The sequence below is a fragment of the Echeneis naucrates genome, chromosome 14 (assembly GCF_900963305.1).
Source record: "Echeneis naucrates chromosome 14, fEcheNa1.1, whole genome shotgun sequence".
NCBI lineage: Eukaryota > Metazoa > Chordata > Actinopteri > Carangiformes > Echeneidae > Echeneis > Echeneis naucrates.
In genome coordinates, this window is record NC_042524.1 from 19,454,321 (window position 1) to 19,473,584 (window position 19,264).

A 19,264-nucleotide genomic window follows, 5' to 3' on the forward strand; every position below is an offset into this window, starting at 1 on the left:
ATTTCCTTCTCTGAGTGGACTTTGGGTGTGATAATAACACACAAATAGTTATGTTAGTACATGTGTTGATGCCCTTACAGCTGAATTTTATAGCAGGTCTAAACCCTAACAGATTGAGACTAGCGATTACATAGATTTTAAATCTGAAGTTGTGATGAAGGCAGGACTCAATGTTAACATAATTAAAATTTTATTTTATTGTTTGCGTCTATTGTCATGTTGTCTGTTTGTCACATTTCATTCCAATCCAGTTTGAGGCAAACTAAGAGAGTCCTAAGTTTGCTTTTCAACATTAATCAAAACCTGTATTGTCATTGCATTTCTACAAAACATTGTTGATCGTCCTATCTTTGAATAAACTCGTACAGATGTGCTGCTCAGGAAGTGAGAGGATATTAGCAGTATAAAATTCTTTAAATGCTTCTTCTGAATGTCATCCACCCTTATCTCTACACTACAGGAGTTCAATAAACTTGACTGTACAATAAAAACAGCAGACAGTTGAATACTTTTTGATAATTTTTTGATAATAATTTTCGATAAATTATGAACTACAAAGAAAATCTATCACTCACCATTGATGCCTTCTTTAGAGATTTTAGAGAATTTATGACAAAGAGATGACCAGGCTTGTCATTAAAATCAGTTTGACAAAATATATAATCAGATCAAATTGACAACATTAAACATTACACATTAATCATTTGCATGTACAATAAGCACATAAATGCATATAAAATATTTTTAATGTTCGGTAAAGCAAACAAACTGTTGCTGCCCAGATAATATCCTGAGCAGGATGTTATCTTCATCTAAAAAATGATGGTGTTTTTTGTAGACCCAACTCCAACCAGACATGTATCAAAATGCTCTCCCTTTGATAATCACTTCTATATATATCATAAAAATATCTTTCTGAACAAGCTTTAAAGTAGCCTGTTCTTGATTCTGATGCTTTAGGCAAATATAAACCCACATCCACCCTCCCCTTTCATTTAATTCCTTGAAGAAGTTGCCCTCACTCTGCAGATATCTAAAGTTTGAGCTGGAGTTTGCGATCTGGCACAACTAGTACAAGGCATGTTATTATTCTGATTAGTATTATCATAATTTCTGTTGTTATTATTATTATTATTACTGTTGGGATTATAATTAATCATTTTGTTATAATTTGGCTCAGCTATGACTTACTGACAGTATTTGAATATAATAGAATACAGCTGCTCCTGGTCTCTCTCGCTACTCTGTTCTAATGTTTATTTGATAATATGTATATATCCTATGTATGAAGATAGTGTGTCTAATGAGAGGCTGGTTCTGCCGAGGTTTCTGCCTCCCAAAGGAAGTTTTTCCTTGCTCATCAGGTGATCTGTTGGGTCTCTTTAAATGATTTTGTAAAGAGTTTGGTCTAGAACCTGCTCTATATGTAAAGTGTCTTGATATAATTTTGTTATGATTTGGTGCTATATAAATAAATCTGATTTGATTTGATTTGATCCCTGATGTTTGTGGGATTGAGGTATATTAAGTTAAACCAGCACTTTAAGCATCTGTGCCAATATTGGTAGTGGTTCAGAACAATGACAATAACAATGGTAATGTCGATAATTATAATGATAAATGAGGCTCATGCGCCATTCAGGTGCACGACTGAGAAAACAAGATGAGGAGAGCTGGAGACAGACCTACAGATGCGCTCCTTTTCTCCGGAATCATCTCTCTCCTCCCTTCCTCCCCTCCCTGAAACCACTAATTCCCCAATATTCATGAGGAGGGAGGGAGGAGGAGGCAGGGACAAAGGGAGAAAGAAAGGATAGTGAGGGAAGAAAGGGAGGAAGGTGGGCGGGCAATGCGCATGCTCCGTGTGAGCTGTGCTGGATGCCTATTGATTGGAAAGCAGCGGGCTGTAGGAGGACGGTGGAGGGTGGCTGAGGGATAACGGGCGAGGGAAGGGACACGGACCGGAGCTCGGACCGCGCTGCCATCTTTTCCTCCCCCCGATCTTCATTTTCTCTGCTTCACTCTGGGATGACTGTGACGGCTGCTGCTCATCCGTCTGTCCAAGGGAAGGCGTAGATCGTGGTCTAAGAAGGTCTTGCCTACACACTACAACCATAACCAGCCGCTCCTCCACTGCAGGTAATCCGCCCTCTCCCTACACCTGCCATCACCCGTCCGCTCCTCCATCCTCAGCGCCGACCTCTCAGCTGCTGTCCGTACGCCATCCTCCCTCCATCCTTGCCTAGTAACCATGGTTTCCTCCATCTCTGCTCATCTCTCCCTCCCCCACTCCTCTCTTTTCTTCTGATGAGCCGATGACATGGACCTGCTGTTTGAATGATTTCCATGTATGTCTTACCGTTGATTTGCGGCAAATGCGCTTCGGTTGCATGAAAAGTGCATATATTGTCTTTCAAATAATTATTTGCTATGTCAGACTGAGCGAAACGCCATCATAATTTAATTTCACCACCTTTGGTTTTTAATAGCATTTGACATGATCCAAAATCTAATATATTTAACCGCAGAGCAGGACATTGTGCACATGAGAAAACCACGATTGTGTCATTGAAAATATGCTTGAATAATCAAATCTATGTGTTGTTCTATCTAAAAGGCCTAGTTGCGACCCGGTAAAGAGTGGAGATTTGGCTCCACTGTATTCAATCTTGGAAATGACTCCCTTTTTCATACCTGTGCCCTCGTGGAGGAGGGAGCTACACCTGAGACAACAGCAGTATGTGAAGGTCACATACAAAAAAAATAAATTAATTAATTAAAAAAAGTCTCATACACATCTAGAACACACACTCACACACTAGCCATACAGATGTTCACTACCTGCATGTCTCACACTTGCACACAGCTCAGCTCAGAGCGTTGATATTCATATCTTACTTACATAAATATTACAGAGTTTTCTGCATTCAACTTGCTTAATAGATGCTTAATAGATGAATAGAGTGAAACTGCATGTCTGGAAAAGAGTCCGCGTGTAAGGGTGAGAGACAGATGCTAATTCCCATGTTCATGTTGCAAACCAAATGACTTCAATGTTGATGGTCAGTGTCTTATACAAGGCAGGATGTGCTTCATTTCTCTGCCACCAAATCAGAAACACTGAGTGTTAAGCCAATAGTGAACAAATACGAAGAAAACACAGGGACACACAGGGAGAACAGACAGCTACAGAGAGACAGAGTGAGGATCAGACTGAGGAAAACAATATCCGGCTGTAGACGAAGCAGCACTTTGCTGAGTACTGTGATAACGAGGAAGAGGAGGAGGAGGAAGAGGCTTGCACAAGCTTGTTCCTCTGTGCTCACCCACTTAGGCCCAGCTACAGTCCAGCAAAGCACAAAGGAGGAAATTTAGGCCCCGCTACAGTAATTACTCTGCTTTTGATGGTCTGACCGCAGCACAACTTCTCTGAAAAAGTCTGACTGCAGCATAATGTCCACCATGAGAATGATGCTGTTTTCTGCTGGACTACACCCTTTATACATCACCACAGAATCGTCTCGACACTAATTGTGATTTGCTTTCTCTCAGGATATTCTCTTATATTTTACTCCAAAGATGACTTTCTGAATTATAGTAGAAAGAACAAATCTCTCTTCCCCAGTTTTTGTTGTTGCTGGCAGCTCTGTGAGGTTCACTCTTTATTAACATATTATGAAGGATATTTAATAAATAAGTAGAATGTATAATTTTCTATTAATAGCACATAAGAAATATGTTTGTGTTTTTGTCAAACCAACCATGTGATATCATGTCATGTAACTCACACTTAGGACACACCAACAACTAGATATTTTTCATAATTTAACAATTTAGACAGGGAGGTTAATGAATCCACTTAATATGATGTAATGCAAGGTAGATTATACTCTTATTCCAGACTGACTCTATATTGATCACTTATATGAGAAGTTCAACATTAAATAGTAAAAGCTTTACTGGTAAATACTGAGACTGGCTAAATATTCAATGAGCAGATCAGCCATGCCATGAAATTTTAGAGGAAAAAACAATCTGATGAAAGAGTATTTTGTACGAAATGAAATGAATATACTGGATTTTGTTAGCACTAATCTTTTATTGTATTTGCCTTACTGGTATGTCAAGCTGCCTCATGACTGGCCAAACCAAACACATAAGAGATGTATTGAAATGAAAATAAAAAAACACAAATTTAATTGTTGAACTCCCCATGGCCTCTCGAATCCCTGTTTCTTAAGAGGATGTTATATTTTTCTCAATTTATTACTTTTTCAATGATATTTAGAGGTAACTTACTGAAGAGTTTCTCAGAAACTAAGAGGGGCAGAAAAGGGTATGTTGTGCTGTTAAGCGGATCCATAGTTTATCATTTATCAATAGTAACATTTTGTACAATGATGACGATTAAAGATGAGTTTCTCTCTAGATTTGAATAAACTGTATCCCAGAATAGGATTTTAATTATTTAACACAATCTTTGACACAATTTGTCACAGTTAAACATAAAAATGCTATCTATTTTGTATAGAAAACCCATCAAGAGACCTCTGGCCAGCTCTGCAAAATCATTACTTATCATAAATAATGTACTGTTTTGTGTGACAAATCTTCCTGTATTTCATATCCGTGAAACTCCTCCCTTCAATCCCAGTAGGGGGGTGGGTTGTCATTAACTGTGGTTTACCAGTAAAGCCAACTGGAAGGGCTCCCTGTGGGACCTGGTCCCCTTCTGGCATATCTATCTCCTCTTTGTCTAGACAACATGGTGCCAGTCCACATGAGGTGAGACAGGTGTTTTAAGAGATCCCACTTAAAGCCTTCTGGGATACTGGTAGATGTACCAGATGGGGGACATAAAAATCAGGAGAGACTTCTGTGGTTTGACTGAGCCGTTCTTTGCCTTAAACGCATTTACTGCCGCAGTGGTCTTAAACCGAAAGCACTGTAAGTTGTGCTGCTTTCACTTACTTGATGCATTCAGACCTTCACCACTACTTTGTGTTGCTCAGGTCTCATACAGTAACCTGAAGGGGGACACCATGGAAGCCCCTCTTGTCTGTCTGGATGAGGAGTTTGAGGACCTCCGGCCCTGTCGGATGGATGAGCTGGAGCATCCAGAACTGGATCATTCCTCCTACTCCCCCACTGTTACCACCACCACCATCCCCCTGAATTCCATCACCAGGGAAGACTTCTCTGAGTTGGAGAACTTCTCTGAGATGATGAGCTTCAAGTCGATGGAAGATCTGGTCAATGAGTTTGACGAGAAGCTTAATGTCTGCTTCCACAATTACAACACCAAGACGGAGGGCCTGGCACCCATACGGAACCAGTCACACAACCAGGAGGACGAGGAGCGGCTGCAGGATGAGGAGTGAGTGACCACCATTAATACTGAGTTACACAAAACCTTTACAAGGCCCAGGTGTTTGGTGCCTTCAGCCTTCAATGGCAGGTATCTATTTATGTGCACAACTGATTCCATAGTGGAATTATAGAACACGCACAAAACAAAGTGATAATACAAATCATATTATAGACAAAAGACAACAGCAACAACAAACACTTGATTCCAGTAAGTCTATCCATTAATGCAGCAAGATGTGTTTTTGTGTGATGACACAGGAAGCTCTGATTTGTGCACATGTTCAGATGTGTGAGTGAGTGCTCCTAACACTTGCTCCTAAAAGTACCGTGCTGGAGAAACAGCAGACCATATTGTCATTTGGATTATGTTTTTGATTGATTGTGCCGCCTGTGGTGTATTCTGGTGTGTTTTTTTTTTTTTTTTTTTCAGTTTTATTCCAAATTTATTTTGTTTGTTTTGTTTTTTAAACATTTTTACAAATAATGTTTTTGTGTTTTGTTTTTTTTTTTACCCCTAATTCTTGAGTTAGATGAAAAGCAACAACTACCAAGAGAACACTCACAGGAAATAAGGTCTAGACAGGTTGAATGTGCAAACAACGCAGCAGGCAAGGAGGAGGCAAAAAACAGGGAAGTGAAAAAAAATTCAGAAGAAAAAGCACCAGGAACACGAGAGAGCTAAGAATACAGTGCAGAGGCTAGTAAATGTGGCTGGAAACATGCGTTTCCAATTAAAAAAGAAAATAATTTTCCAAACCTAATGTCTGTTTATTATAAAATAATATTTTAAGTCTGGGCTTTGCAGGTTGTTGGTCAGCTTAGCTTATCTTAGCATTGGAGAAAAACCAGGTCCATTGTCAGTAATGATGGGCTATAAGGTCAAAGGTGTTAAGCGGAGTTAAAATGGAATTCAAAGGAGTTCTGTGGACATCTTTAACTCCAACAAAAACAAACCTACTAAAATAAATCAGGTGGAGATGGATAAATAAAAAGAAAGAAGATATAAAGTTAAAATTAGCAATAAACAGTAACATATTTTTCAGTTTTTTGCCACAGTGACTTATAGATAACCAAAGTAATAAATTTTGTTTTATGTGTTATTGTACTCTGTATCTGTTAGATTGTTTCTTTTGCAAAATGCATTTGGGCGTTATGATGAATTCCGAGGTCAATTAGAATAATGTTAACCTCTAAGACCCTGCATCCTCAAATGAGGACATTGCGTTTTGTGTTCTCTGTGCTAGAATTTAGAATTTTTCATAACTGAAACTTTTGATCCTTATTCATGATCACTTGTGTCTATCATCCTGTAGTTGCAAAAGCACATTTCAATGATGAGTCTACAATCAATATGGCCAGCAATTCCCACCAACATCCATACCCAATAAAATCCTCAGGCCTCAGGAGGTTAAAGGAACACAAATATAGTGACATGATGATATACGACAGCCAGACTCTCTGAAACTATTCATGCAGCCTTGTATGTTAACCATCATTAGCATTCTGAATATACTGCAGTTCACGCCATTAGCAACACACACTTAAGGCCATAATAGCTTCTCAGCAGCTGAGCATGACAACATGGCAACAGCCAAAATGCTTCCACACAGACACCACAACATCCCATCCTGTCAATCAGGAGTTTAACCCCACCCTCCCTGGCTTCAACAGTCTAACTACGTGCTAAATTATTCAGTGTGCAGTGTTGTACGCCTCAGTTGGTTTTGGCTCTGTTGGTCTGCCTCTGCCTCTTTACCAGCTGACTGCCAGATCCTCCTCCTTTTGCTCGCTGGCTCTGAGGTGGAACCACAGACGTCCTCTCACTGTGTGGACATGAATCAGGCTAAAAATAACCAGACTGTAGGTGTAAGAAAGGAGAGCTTTTTGCAAAATGAAGCATATGATTTTTCAGCTGTCTTTCAATATTAAATTGCTGGTAAAAATTAGTCTGTACTCCTGCGCTGACACTGGTCTGTGGATAGATGGGTTTCAACAGTACTAAACCAATTTGCATGTTCAGACCATGATACAAACCTAATGCCTTGGCTTACACTGATTTGTTGAGGCACAAGTAACCAGTAAAAACGTATTGTTCGTATCAGACATACCAACTGGTCCAGTCTCCTCCGGATTCTTTGTCCCGCTAACAATGTCTCATTGTTCCTTTATCCTAAAAAAAATTCTTGCCTCAACAGTCTATGCTGTGATTTCAAATGAAGTGAGGCTCATCCACTCAATATTTATTCACTACATCAGTAAATACAAGCACAAAGCAAGACATTGCTGATGTTCGTAAAACGGATGACCTCAGGTTTTCTTGTAAAGTATAGAAAAAATATATATTCATATATAAATATGAAAAAATCCTCCACTGACGGATGTTGTCTCATTCAAAGTTAAATCTGCTATTTGGTTGAGAAGAGCCCGCTACACATTTTGGCCTAATCCCTGCAGTTGCCTGATTAAAAAGGCAGATATGAATCCAACAAGCTGATGGAGAGCTAGAATATTAAACAGAATGATTTCTCCTTGTGGCTAATGGCACAGCAGGCGAGCTTTGTAACATAGAGTTCCAGCTACCACTGGCCAGGCAACCAAACCCTTCCCTGTGTTGTGCAGACAGCATCTGCTGTTCATGTGTCATTGTGGTCTGTCCTAGGGCTGTCCACAATATGCAAAAAAAAAAAAAAAAATAGAAATGATGTTGGCAATATGAAATGATAATACATACAATGTCTCCTTGTTACTGAAAAAATGCAAATGTTGATGAGATTTTTGTTGGGTGTTGCACTACAACGCTTATGGAGCGAAGAGAGCAGATTGGGCAGATTTTTCAGAGTTTTATAGCATTTCAATTAATTTTACAGCCCTGTTTTAAGTCTCTCAGAAAGTAATCTCGACAAGGCCAAAGTAGGCAAGGGGAGGGCGAAAAACAGGGAACTATATCAACCCCTCAAAAAAAAAAAAAAAAAAAAAATCCAAAATTGAAAAGCCAAAGGAAAACATCAGAACTTTGTTAAAATAAAGGGACAAAGACAAAGGAGGAGCATGGCAAAGGAGCATGACACAACAAGGAAACATGTAGCATGCAAATTTACCTATGTGTATGTATGCATATAAACTGGATCATTGCTGTTCAGCATTCTGCATATGTCCAGATTAGTTCAGGGAACAGCATTAAACTAAATTCAACAGAGAATCAAACAGTTCATACCAGATGACTCAGTAATATCGGCCATGTTTTTTCAGTGTGCACTTAACAATCTTATGACAACTTAATTTGAATACACGGTGGCCAAACAATGGCCTATTCACATGGTGGGCATTTATTGTCAATGTTAGCGGAAGATAAATTCTCTGTCATGTTGTTACCCATTTTATTTTTTGTATGAAGTCTGTTTTTATTGCTTAGCTTTTGTCAGGGTTAATGCTTTGTAAATCTGGTCCTCCTAATGTGCTATTGTGCACCCATAGCACGCAGACATTGGTGGTGAGGTAAGCCATGTGCTCAATGGCGTCCACTGTGTGACCGGGTGTGGGCAGTGCCACTGGGAGCAGGGCAGCAGGCCTCTGCCAACCTTTGACTGCAGGAGAAAAAAACACAAAGAGTCGAAGACAAAGGCCACTTCTCCTCCAGTTTTATGTCATTCCCACTCAGACAGACACTTGCTTCGGCTGCAGTTAGAGACCGCTGGCACAATGATGTGAGGAGCTTTATCTAAATCTCTGTTAAGGATACCTTTTTAACAAGTAGTAAGCTGTGTTTTTTTTTTTTTTCTGTTGTGCATTGTTCCTCTGCAGCCTCCAGCTCTGCACATTGACTGCCATCATTGACTTGTCAGATTGAAATATTGACTGGAGTTGCAGGCTGCTGAAGACAGGGCTGAGTAGACCACCTTTATATAAGCAGGGACATAAAGCCGCACACAAAAGTCCGGTGTAATGCTGTTATAGAATTAATTTGTTCATACACAAATGTAAAACAGCAGACAGACTTGCTAAGGCTAAAAAAACTTCTTCTGCTTCTCTTTTTTCTTTTTGACATTTGCTGCACTTGCCAGATTACTTATTTTGCTTGTTTGATTACTTGTTTGCCTGTCATTTATGCAGTGTGTGGGATGCTCTGACTGACAACTACATCTCCACCTGGGACGGCCCTGACTCAGAAGGACACAACGGCAACCTTTCTGACCAGGAGGTACATGACGTCAAATTTATAGGTTACTTCCTGGGAAATGTAAAAGTAATACATTAATTGTGAACATAATTGATTTCCTATAATTTTCAACTACATTTAAGCAGGAAAGCAGGTTGTTTTAATATCCTCTTTTGCTGAAGTGTAGCTCTCTGTTCCTGTTTGGTCCTTGATCCACTTTACTTTAATTAACGTTGTTTACATTGTATTTAGATGGCTTTAGCATTAGTTTTGATTTATTACAAACCATATGAAGACCGTACGAACATTGTGAGCCTTTTCAGTTGCCCTGATGTGATGCCTCAGTAGTATTGGCCATAAATAGACAAGAGATTCATGAGCTCTGCTATGTTTATGTGCCTCTTTCATGGTGAGAGTACAGTTATAAAAACATGAATTCATGTCTGACCAACAAAACAGGCTTCCAACTTATCATTTTTAGGATCTATCTGTTATTCCACTGGCTGCAGTCTGTTGAATGAATGTTTACTTCTTCCTATTACATGAATTTGAAAGAGAAAACATAGTTCTTTTGTTCTGGCTATAGATATCCCAATGTGAGGACCAAAACAATGAGTTACTGTGTTTCACATAGAGGTAGCAAACCAAGCAGCTGACTGGCTTGTTCTTTCTGAGGCTGACACTTGAAGACACGCTTGACCAACCTTGACTCATCTGCCATTCAGCAGAAGCCTCCCTCTTCGTCACTTCCCTTAATTGGCCACCACATACAAGTAGATAGCAGCAGCAGGCACTTGGCAGTCCAGGCCATGTCTGGGCCAGTAAAGGCCAGAGCCGACATCTACTCTCTGGAGGGATCAGGTTGTTGTTAGAGCACAGCATAGTCTTTGTTTTGAAAAACTCATATTTTATCTTTGATTCATTCCTGTTGGAATTTTCTCAAATGACATGACCCCTTGAGGCCAATCAAATCAAGAAGCATTTTTTGGACATACTCACATTATTCCATCTGCTTCATTGGCCTGAACACCTTTTCTGACATTTCTGTTCATTTCAAACGTACCAGATGATCAAAATGTGTCTGCTGTTAGTGAATTTTAGATTTATTTTTTATTTTTTGCAAAGAGCTGGTGATAAATATGGAGTGAAATGTTCCACTATCATTCTGTACAGTAATTAGCAACAGAGACAATAAACCCTGTAAGAATCCAAAGCCATGCCAGCTACTCTGTGAAACAAATGCTAACATTTGCTAATATCCCTGTAATCATAGAATAAAGGTAATGGTTAGGTGATGCTATGCTAGCTTTTTATCTTTACCATGTTCATCTTCTGAGTTGAGGACATAACCTTGCCACAATTGTTAATTAGCAGTAAATAAAGTTGAGCTGAATCTGACAACCTGAACCTTTGAGTTGGTGTCAGATTATGTTCAGAGGACCGACAAAGTGATTCTTATTCACATAGATTCTTTGCAGAAGGATAATTAAGATTTTTCCATCGGTACGGGTCAAATGAGATTTCCAGACACCCTGTCAAAGGTTCCTTTACATTACTATTACGTTTACTATCAAAACAGAATGATATTCAGATGATATTTAGTTGAAAAGGCTTTTTTTTTAATCATACTTTCATGTGCTGTGGTCGCCATTTCTTTGCTGTCTGGTTCCCATACCTCTGCAGATCCACGAAAAAGAGGAGGAGGAGATGAACGAGAAAAATGACAATGCCAAATGCCTCAATGATGAACCTCTCATCACAGCAGATCAGGTGTGTGTGTGCAGGACACGCACAAACAGCACATGTCTCGCTTTTGATAATTAGAAGTAGTGTTAACACTTCTTTCTGTAGCCTGTCACTTTTCACCGATTGAAGCATTTTGTTACCAATAAATCTGTCTGTGTTAGCTAAATGAATGCTGAATGTTTGCTTGCTGTGGGAACCTATCATGAGGATATAGACGATTTGCTGTGTGTCATTCCCTCTCTCTCCAGTCAGTTGACTGAATGAGCATCCAATCAGGGCAGTGGTGTTCTCCATTGAAATTATTGATTTTCTTTGGTGAGCAGGTTGGTAGGTAGAATAGATCAACAATTTAGCATGGGTCACAGTCTCTGAAAACAAAGCGTCCCCTCTGAGGTAACCAGGGGAGGGGGCCAAAATAAGGACACATTCATAATTTGTCTAGATCTTATAAGAGCTGCCGTACTTTGTACAGTCTGGATGCAAATTTCTCTGGAAATTCTCATTAGAAGTTTTAGTAATTTAGATGGCTGCAGATAAAGACATTAAAAAGGGTTTAATCATCACAAAATGAATGAAAAGATCCAATCTTCACAAAGCCAGCTCAGTCACTCCTACTTCAGACACTGAGTGAGCATCTGAGACGACGTGAACATTACCATAGAACAAAGACTGCAGATAAAGATGGATGACTCCCTCTGTACTAAAATGATACCACAATAATTTGGACATGGGTGCTGACATCTTGCTCTGGTGGCCTCATATGATGTGGACAGGTAGTGGAGCTGTCATGTCAAGGTCCCATATACTTGCTAGACCCAACCAATCACAATCAGACACTGAAGGTAGCTGTCATGTCCATCAGTAATACAGTGATCAATAACCATTTCTTCTTTTTATCAGTGTGAGACATGTCGTGCATATAGATCTGTGTTTGTTAAAAGTCCAGTTAAAAGTATACAGTAGACTCCTGTGGAACAATCTTTGCATTGTTTAGCTCTTTATAAAACTTTATGTCAGCTTGTTTCCTGTTTCCTTTGATGAGCACAGTCATATCACAACCATGGGCTCAATATTGTAACCATGACTGACTGGGTTTCTCAACAAATAGCACTGTAATTTGAAAACCTACAGTTAACCATACCTTAACTGTAACATTGTCAGATCTGGATTTATTTTACTGACTGTAATTACTGAAAATTAATAATTAGTCGGAAGCCGAGGCCCTGTACAGGCTCTTAGTAAGTGCATTGAGGAAATTGATGACTGGATGTGCCACAACTTTCTCCAGCTAGACAAAAACAAAATTGAGGTAATTGTCTTTGGAGCCAAAGAAAAACGATTACAGGCCACCACAGAGCTTCAATCTATACACCTAAAAACCATCAATCAGGCCAGAAATTTGGGTGTAGTGATGGACTCAGACCTAAATTTGGAAAAACACATTAAGGCAATAACAAAATCAGCCTACTATCACCTTAAGAACATATCAAGGTTAAAAGATCTGATGTCCCAGCAAGACCTGGAAAAAAAAACTGGAAAAAAAAATCTTTAGTAGGCTTGGCTATTGTAACAGCATCTTTACAGGTTTACCTAAAAAGTCAGTTAGACAACTGCAGCTCATTCAGAACTCTGCTGCTCACTAAGACCAAAAAAGTGGACCACATTAGCCCAGCTCTGGGGTCTTTGCACTGGCTGCCTGTCCATCAGAGAATAGATTTTTAAGTTCTGATGCTAGTCTCTAAAGCTCTGGTCTAGGACCAAAATACATAAGTGACTCCTGACCCAGTATGAAGCTTCCAGACCCCTCAGGTCATCTGGATCCCCACAGAGTCAGAACCAGACATGGAGAAGCTGCATTCAGCTTCTGCGCTCCACATGTCTGGAACAAACTCCCAGAAAGCCTCAGATCAGCTGAAACACTCAGTGTATTTAAATCCAGGTTGAAGACATACCTATTTTTCAGCTGCATTTGAATAAAGCTCCAAATCCACTTTTAAGCCTGAATTTTAAAATCTAATCATATTTTAACTACTGATTTTATCTGATTTTATCTATTGTTCTTATTTCTTTCTTTCTTTTCTTCTCATTTCAAACTTAAATCATGCTATGTTTTAAGATCTCTGTAAAGCACTTTGAATCACCTTGTTGTTGAATTATACAAATAAACTTGTCTTGCCTTGCCTTCCTGACAATGCTGCTGTCCCCAGACCAGACAATTCTTCTCTGATGTTTTCCTGGAGAGGGAATAGGCTCAAGTTGTGTTTTGTTGCATAGTTTGGTGGTGCAAGTACCAAATTTATTCTGTATTTATGTTACGTATGGCACTGATGACTGTAGGACAGCCCTAACATCATGCTGTTGTAAGAGTTTAAAAAGCTCTTCCAACATCCAACTCAATATGGTCTCCAGTACTTCAGCGAGTGCTGGCATCAATAATGGATTTAAGATGATATGTACACTTACAAAGGAGGCGTTTATTTACTGGCCACACTTTACTGACAAATGGGCTGTTATGTATGTGCTTTGCCCTATCTCCTGATTACTCTCCTGTCCATCAATGTTTCTCCTTATATCCTTCCATCGAACACTCTCTCACTCTCTTTCTGCAAGGTCATTGAGGAAATAGTTGAAATGATGGAAAACTCTCCGGATCCTGGTGAAACTGAGGAAGAGGATGAGGAGGAGAGCAGCCACTGCTCCTCCAGGACAAGCCCCTCCCTGCTGGAGGAGATCAGACAGCTGTCTCAGGCCTCCAACAACAACTGCTCCTATGAAGGTAAAACTGTGAATAATATTCAATTAATGCAGCTCCCTGACATCTGGGCAGCAGCTGCCATGAGTGGTATGTTCAGGACTATCTCAGTCAGTTTGGGATCAGAGATTTGACATTGGAGTCACCATTTCTTGAAGAGGCCTTTATGTGAAAGTGAATCTTGTCTTGTCAAAGAAATTGCTGAGTTTGCCACAGCTATTACAGGTGCTTTGTCTTTCCAATGACATCACCCCTGTGGTTCCAATGAAGTATAGCACTACATAGTGAGAGTGATCAAACCAAAGGCAACCCCATCAAAAAATTTGAAATTATCTACCTAACGTGAATGCAAGGTATAATAAGTCAAGGCCACCATGGTCAAATGACCATCACACACAAATAGCATTAACATGCATACAAAATCTTGTTTCTGGTGAGAGATGGAAAGGATGGGCATCAGTTCTTTACTTTATCCAACTCGGCCCTTATATCCATATCAGTGTTACATTTTGATTTAAATGTTTTCATTCATGATAAATTCATATTCACTCTTTTGCGCTAACCCACATCCATCTGTTGTTCAGGCCTGAGTCTAATGCCCAGCTCATCACTTGTGGAGCTGCTGCACCGGGTGGAGGCTGCCATTCGTGAGTACTCAGAGGAGCTGGTCAGCCAGCTGGCTCGGCGCGATGAGCTGGAGTTTGAGAAGGAAGTGAAAAACACGTTCATCACGGCCCTGATGGAAGTGCAGAACAGGCAGAGAGAGCAGCGAGACAGCAGCAAACGCAGACGCCGGGACAAGGCCCTGAGCCTGCAGGGGACAGGGACACAACCCGTGAACGGAGGGAACACAGGCTCCACGGGACGCACAGAGAAGACAGGGGGCATGCCTGTCAAGGTGAGAGCGAGTTAGGGGACGATGGCATATTTGCTGCACCTATATTTACTATAATAGTATTTACTTTAATAAATGCAGATGTATATGTGTTGCTCGTTGTTCTCACCAGTGTCACTACAGCAAAGTGATTTATCAGATCAAAGCCGTGTGTAATCCTTCCAGTACAAATGAAGGAAAGGTGAACCTTAATAGCCTGAAAGCCCTCCTTATTCCCTTCCTCTGACTGTTAGGATAATGGATCTCAAATCCATTAGTCTCTAAAATATCTTCCAGGAAAGAACCTAAAGTGGAGGTGACCAATTCTCTTCATACAGTAAGAGCCCAGTCCAGTCCGCTTCTGTCCAGTAACAGAGAAACAACTTAATGGATTTTCCCTCCATGTGAATGTGAGCAGCAGTGCTGGTGACTCCTGGGTACCAGAGGCTGCATTACTGAAAAAATGTAAATATACAACATATAGATACAGCTCCAATAGAAACAGGAAGAATGATTATATCTCAGTAACTAACATTGATCAGCAGCATTGTATGCGAGTGAAGGTCTGCACTGGATTTGAATTAAACAACTTTCAGTCTTGTATTTTACTTCAGGAACTAATTTAGAATGATTTTCTGTGTGTGTGTCGGGGTATGCATGGTGACCTGCAGCGTTTCAGCATGGAGGGGCTGTCCAGCATCCTGCAGACAGGCATCAGACAAACATTTGGAAGCACTGGAAATGAGAAACAGGTAAGGTCAAAGGTCAAACTAGTGTAACTTCAAAACGCATTTGCTCTAAAAGAAGAAACATGTTTTGACACATTAGAAATAGCAGACCTCACACAGAGGTCACCAGTGTAAGATTTTTTTTTACCGACCCTGTTCATCACAAGCTATGTAGCTTGGCAACCTTATCTTTTACTCCTCAAATCAGATTTTGTGCTCAAAAGGTGTGTTCAACGTAGTGCTGTTGAAACAGGTAAACAGTGTTAGTCCCAGCCTTTGGGTGGCCTCATGTGTCACAACACCTGTAAAAAAGTTGTTCATCGGTCATCGACACAAATATACTATGGAGACACAAAATTTAGTAAACAAAGTAAACAAAAAACACAATTAAATTCAAAGAGGAGCAGAAAAGCTATAGACTAGAGGGAAGTAAGTCCAGAAGATGTGGTTGCTGGTTTGCCTTTATAATTACAAGTATGTGGAACTGTAATAGCCATGACAGACACAAGTTACTGAAAGTGTAGGAGCTGCATAAGTAGTAATAATTGATTATTCAATGTGTTTTTCATGTGTGTTACTGTTGAGGCATAGTTTATTTAGAGCAGAAAGGGGAGTGACACCAGCTGTAGTGAGGTGCTTATGCACAGGCCCTTTCAAGCCATGGGCTCCACTGCAGTTACAGCAGCTGCACTGCCTGTGGTTATGCAACTGTCCCAGTGTAACACAGTTAAGGTCATAACAAGGGAAGCTCGATCGACTGTGTGTAATTTGATCCCTGTTGATAGTGTAAGCAATATGCTTTGATACACTCCAGGAAATGTGCGTGTGGTTGTCCACATAAATTTAAGACAGACACTCCTGAATGACAAACATTTAGAGCCTCTCAGCTGATCATTGTTGGTATTTAAATTTTATCATAGATTTTGACTTTTCATCTCTTTGGCAGTGATACAGTAAAATGTTGCTTTGACTTGTAAAACAACTGTTCTGGGAAATTTACTTCTACAACTCTGTGCTATTCTGTTTGTTACCCCCTGACCTCTAAGATAACTGTCTTGTGGGATTTCCATCTGGGGATTAACAAAGTATTCCTGATTCTCATTCTGATTCCTGACTCCAGCTTCATATTTCAATGACACATATCAGTCTTCTCTTTCAGGGTATATGTGTGGATTTTTTGCTTAAAATTTATTTTTTTTAATTTGTGTCATGTTCAGTAACATGAATCTGCTTTGATTCCATGTTAGTATTTTAACATTATGTTGACTGTTCCAGTGTTCTCTTAAACCCTCTGAACATTAACTGTGTTTTCAGTATCTAAACACGGTTATTCCATACGAGAAGAAAGGCACCCCTCCATCTGTTGATGACCTGCAGATGCTCACAAAAAGTAAGTGTCTGGAAAATAAATCTTAAAAAACAAAACAAAACACACACACACAACAACAGAAGAAGAAGAACAAAAGAAGAGAGGAAACAGAAAATTCGGACACAATTAAATACATAAAATGTGTGCTGAAATGAGTGTATGTGTGTGCCTTTGTGCCGCCTTCTTATATTAGGAGCTTACTGCACATTTAAACAAAGCATTAATACTTAAAAATACATAAAGGACTGCATATGGGGAGTGTGTGTTTTTGTCAGTTGGTGGGAATGGAAATGAAGACATGAGGGGGTCATAGCTGGAACAGGGACCAGAACTGGCCATCAGTGAGGTGAACCTAGAGTCCAGAGCATTAGAGAGCTTTTTTTTTTCACAGGAGGGGCTGTTTGACCTGGGTGGCAGTTGTGGGTGATGAAAATCATTTTGTTTTTCTACCTTCTAGTTCTTTTTGCAATGAAAGAGGACAGTGAGAAGGTGCCTACACTGCTAACTGACTACATATTAAAAGGTAAATACAACAACATATGTGGTACAGGGACATGTTAAAACAAGAGTAAACATACACTTAACGATGCAACTATGCTATTTTTCATAGTAAGATTGCTTTCTCCCATGTTTTCTCCCACTCTAACTTAATGTTACTCTCCCCTGTTATTCCTCAACAGTCTTGTGTCCTACCTAAAGCACCAGGATGCCAGGGGCCACAAAGTAATAGAGAATTCTTTCCTGAGGGCCTTTCCAACCTTCCTCATCTCTGGCCCCACGCTGCATGACATCCCCTCTTTTACCATTATCAACCATGGATCTTCACCATCAATATTATCATATTCACCTCAACTACGACTACTGCCTTCTGCTGAGCTCGCCTTCTCGATCCGTGCACATTATATTCAGGCCAGGCCCCAAAATGGTGCCGTCTTAATACTAAAACAAGTGGGACGGTCACCTCCACTTTAAAGGACTTCACTAATGGAGCATGACATGTTGTTAACAATCACAACACCACTTTGGTACAGGGATACAATGTTATCACTGCTTTCTTTTTCCTTCATTTCCTTACTTTGTCTTTACTACCTTTAACAGAATTTCAATGTTGCCAAGTTTTGAGTCTCAATCATGAACTGACCTCTAATCCACAGTTGATTGTGTCATTAATTGATTCACCAGGACTACTAAATTAGAAATGAAATGCCATACTGCATCGTATCATCCTCCTGTACTGTTTCAGATGAAAGCAAAAGCCATGCACCTTTTTCTGCCAACTTAGTACTGTAGCTCCATATGAACTAAAAGGAACAACTATTACGGGTGCAGTGTATTACTAAGATGTTTTTTTTTATATTTTCTTTTTTTTCTTATATCCAGTGCTCTTCTGACTTTTTTGGAATTTCTTTTCATTTGTATCAAAATATTTGATATAAACTCTCTGTTGTTGATTTTCTGTTTTATTTTCCTGTCATCAGAGCGACAGGCTTCTCTGCATCCCATGCTGTTCAGCCATGTGCAGGTGTATCACTGAGTTTCCTTGCATATGTCATCCCCTGATGAGATGAGCTCATTTCAGTAGAGGCGTGCATATTTGCATATTAGCATATATATAACTTCCTTTGCACCATATAGGGGAATGTTAGATCGCTAATCGCAAATTCTAATAAACATTCAACCCAAGTGTTATGTGAGCATGTGCTTTTTTTAAACCCACTGATAACCATTGACAAGCTGTATGGATTATGTTTCATTGGAGAAAAATTTACTTCAATTTCTTTGGTTTTGAATTTTGAATCCATTGGGGCAAAAACCCAGATATGAAACTATCATGAAAAATCTGCAGAATAATTAGGTTAAGAACAATATGTACAGATATGTAAAGATGAACATTCACCTTACATATATATATATAATATATATAAGGTGAATGTTCATATATATGTGTGTGTGTATGTGTGTGTGTGTAATTGAGTCACAATAATACATTTTATTTGAAATTTCCATAAATCCATAACACCACCTGCCTAATATTGTGTTTTGCCTCAAAACAGTCCTGACCCTTGAGGCTTAGGCTCCTCAAGACCTCTAAAGCTGAGCTGTTGTATATTGACCAAGACATTATCAGTAGATCCTTTAACTTATGGAAGTTGTGAGATTGATCAGAGTTGTTGGTCCAGCTCATCCCATAGATGTCACTGACATTTAAACATCAGATGATGTAACAGAAAAACATGATTCATCAGAGCAGACCAACCTGCTTCCATTA

At 39.6% G+C, this 19,264-nt stretch overlaps 1 protein-coding gene across 1 annotated transcript; it reads left to right on the plus strand.

The window, feature by feature from the left end:
* Positions 1 to 1,923: 1,923 nt before the first annotated feature.
* Positions 1,924 to 18,664, plus strand: fez1 (fasciculation and elongation protein zeta 1 (zygin I)). Its single transcript, XM_029519463.1, has 10 exons — positions 1,924 to 2,139; positions 5,013 to 5,377; positions 9,481 to 9,568; positions 11,210 to 11,296; positions 13,883 to 14,048; positions 14,609 to 14,922; positions 15,570 to 15,650; positions 16,941 to 17,016; positions 17,453 to 17,518; positions 17,676 to 18,664. Exons 2-10 carry the CDS (start codon positions 5,043 to 5,045, stop codon positions 17,690 to 17,692), a joined length of 1,230 nt encoding a protein of 409 aa, XP_029375323.1. The 5' UTR covers positions 1,924 to 2,139; positions 5,013 to 5,042; the 3' UTR covers positions 17,693 to 18,664.
* The last annotated feature ends 600 nt before the right edge of the window (positions 18,665 to 19,264 follow it).